Source organism: Rhagoletis zephyria, unplaced genomic scaffold (assembly GCF_001687245.7).
Source record: "Rhagoletis zephyria isolate East Lansing unplaced genomic scaffold, Rhagoletis_zephyria_1.1 Rzeph_scaffold_31467, whole genome shotgun sequence".
Classification (NCBI taxonomy): domain Eukaryota; kingdom Metazoa; phylum Arthropoda; class Insecta; order Diptera; family Tephritidae; genus Rhagoletis; species Rhagoletis zephyria.
The window spans coordinates 1,661-4,118 of NW_016188523.1; the positions used below are offsets into that span (position 1 = coordinate 1,661).

General features: G+C 41.0%; 2 protein-coding genes across 2 annotated transcripts; both read left to right on the forward strand.

Annotated features, from left to right (window-relative positions):
- The first annotated feature begins 1,056 nt into the window (after positions 1-1,056).
- Positions 1,057-2,061, forward strand: LOC108383201 (oxysterol-binding protein-related protein 11-like). The gene is made up of 3 exons (XM_017639577.1): positions 1,057-1,439; positions 1,505-1,901; positions 1,980-2,061. The coding sequence occupies exons 1-3, from the start codon at positions 1,349-1,351 to the stop codon at positions 2,059-2,061; spliced, it is 570 nt and encodes a 189-aa protein (XP_017495066.1). The 5' UTR covers positions 1,057-1,348.
- LOC108383202 (oxysterol-binding protein-related protein 11-like) lies at positions 2,062-2,454 on the forward strand (the record flags this gene model as incomplete). Its single annotated transcript, XM_017639578.1, has 1 exon — positions 2,062-2,454. A coding segment is annotated over one exon (393 nt), but the record flags the coding sequence as incomplete, so codon positions are not given.
- Positions 2,455-2,458: the final 4 nt, after the last annotated feature.

Genomic DNA, 2,458 nt, shown 5'->3' on the forward strand with positions numbered 1-2,458 from the left:
AACTGTAAGGATTAAGAGGACAGTATTATCAGTGCATCATTCAACTTCGGTTCAATAATAATTTTGGCGTGTCCCATTTCTCTTTTCCTTTTCACATCATTCCCGAAAACAGAGACACTTGCAGTTTTATAAAATGATAAATTATGTGATTTGCCTACCAAAATCCCTCGAAAATCACAACCAACCAACCAACCTACCAAAGCCTTATGTTAATAAGTGAAACCACAAATTTAGGTACAATTTGCAAACCGGCAACACTGAACGTGCCCGCCGAACGAACAAAAACTCGTTCACTATATCGTTCGTTCGTTCGCTCGCGCCGCAAAATTATGCACGAATATCATACAGGTTTTTTTGTTTATAACATAGCGGAAAATTAGTTTTAATTATTAGAGTAAAAGCTTTCATATTACTAAATTCTTTTACTGATACCCTATAATGGAATTAACGAAATTTCTAAAAATTTCAGCTGCATTTTGTCGGAATGCTGTGCACAGGTGTAGCAAGATAAATTTATATTTCACATAACATATCTGTGTTGCACAAGATGCATTCTTGTCAAATTGACAACTAAAAATTCTGGCAGCTGCCTTTTTCGGTGCATTTGCGTTTTGCTTCTAAAATTTTCAATTATTTTGTTTTCCTCCAAAATTTGCAAAAATTCTTCGTAAAATCAAATTAACGTTACAGCATCGTAAAAGAAAATCGAAACATAAACAACAAATACAAACGGAAGGTCCCGGAAGTGTATCAACAGTTGCCATTGGAGAAGTGGTTAAAGCCATAGATAAATCAACAAACGGAATCGGTGACATCCCCAACATGGATAATACAAATCTCAACCGAGTGCTAAATCAAACCTTACGTCATCCACTACATGGACTGCTTTTCAAATATACCAATGTCATGAAAGGTGTGTATAGAACTTTACAATTGGGGGCATTACAAATATTCCATTAAGTATGTACTAATTTACAGGCTGGCNAAAATTTCAGCTGCATTTTGTCGGAATGCTGTGCACAGCTGTAGCAAGATAAATTTACATTTCACATAACATATCTGTGTTGCACAAGATGCATTCTTGTCAAATTGACAACTAATAATTCTGGCAGCTGCCTTTTTCGGTGCGTTTGCGTTTTGCTTCTAAAATTTTCATTTATTTTGTTTTCCTCCAAAATTTGCAAAAATTCTTCGTAAACTCAAATTAACGTTACAGCATCGTAAAAGAAAATCGAAACATAAACAACAAATACAAACGGAAGGTCCCGGAAGTGTTTCAACAGTTGCCATTGGAGAAGTGGTTACAGCCATAGATAAATCAACAAACGGAATCGGTGACATCCCCAACATGGATAATACAAATCTCAACCGAGTGCTAAATCAAACCTTACGTCATCCACTACATGGACTGCTTTTCAAATATACCAATGTCATGAAAGGTGTGTATAGAACTTTACAATTAGGGGCATTACAAATATTCCATTAAGTATGTACTAATTCACAGGCTGGCAGTACCGTTGGTTCACGGTTGACGCGCAGACCGGCACACTTAGCTACTTCTTGTGTGACTCGTCCTCGTCTGGCGATGAAGCAACGCCATCGGCACAGGTTTTGGCTAGTGCGCCGCGAGGTCAAGTACAGCTGGCAGGTGCTGTAGTCTGTCCGAGTGACGAAGATTCACGCACATTTTCCATAGGTTGTGCCTCTGGCGATACGCTTAAATTGCGTGCTGCCGATGCACGTTCACGCCAAGAATGGGTGGATGGTTTGCGTGCAGTTGTAGAAAGTCATACAAAAGCAATGGACATTAGCAATTCATCACCACTGCCGCCACGAGAGTTGCTCGCCGCCTCAGATGCGATGGTTTCGGCGAGACAAGCACTCTACCTAACCGAACAATGGTGAGTGGAATGAAAATGAAAAGTTATATTTTAGCCATTATATCAATGTTGCATGTCTATAAATTTGAATCATTACAGTAATGCAACGTTAGCGCGTACAATTGAAAATATCGAATGTGAAACNGGGGGCATTACAAATATTCCATTAAGTATGTACTAATTTACAGGCTGGCAGTACCGTTGGTTCACGGTTGACGCGCAGACCGGCACACTTAGCTACTTTTTGTGTGACTCGTCCTCGTCTGGCGATGAAGCAACGCCATCAGCACAGGTTTTGGCTAGTGCGCCGCGAGGTCAAGTACAGCTGGCAGGTGCTGTAGTCTGTCCGAGTGACGAAGATTCACGCACATTTTCCATTGGCTGTGCCTCTGGCGATACGCTTAAATTGCGTGCTGCCGATGCACGTTCACGCCAAGAATGGGTAGATGGTTTGCGTGCAGTTGTAGAAAGTCATACAAAAGCAATGGACATTAGCAATTCATCACCACTGCCGCCACGAGAGTTGCTGGCCGCCTCAGATGCGATGGTTTCGGCGAGACAAGCACTCTACCTAACCG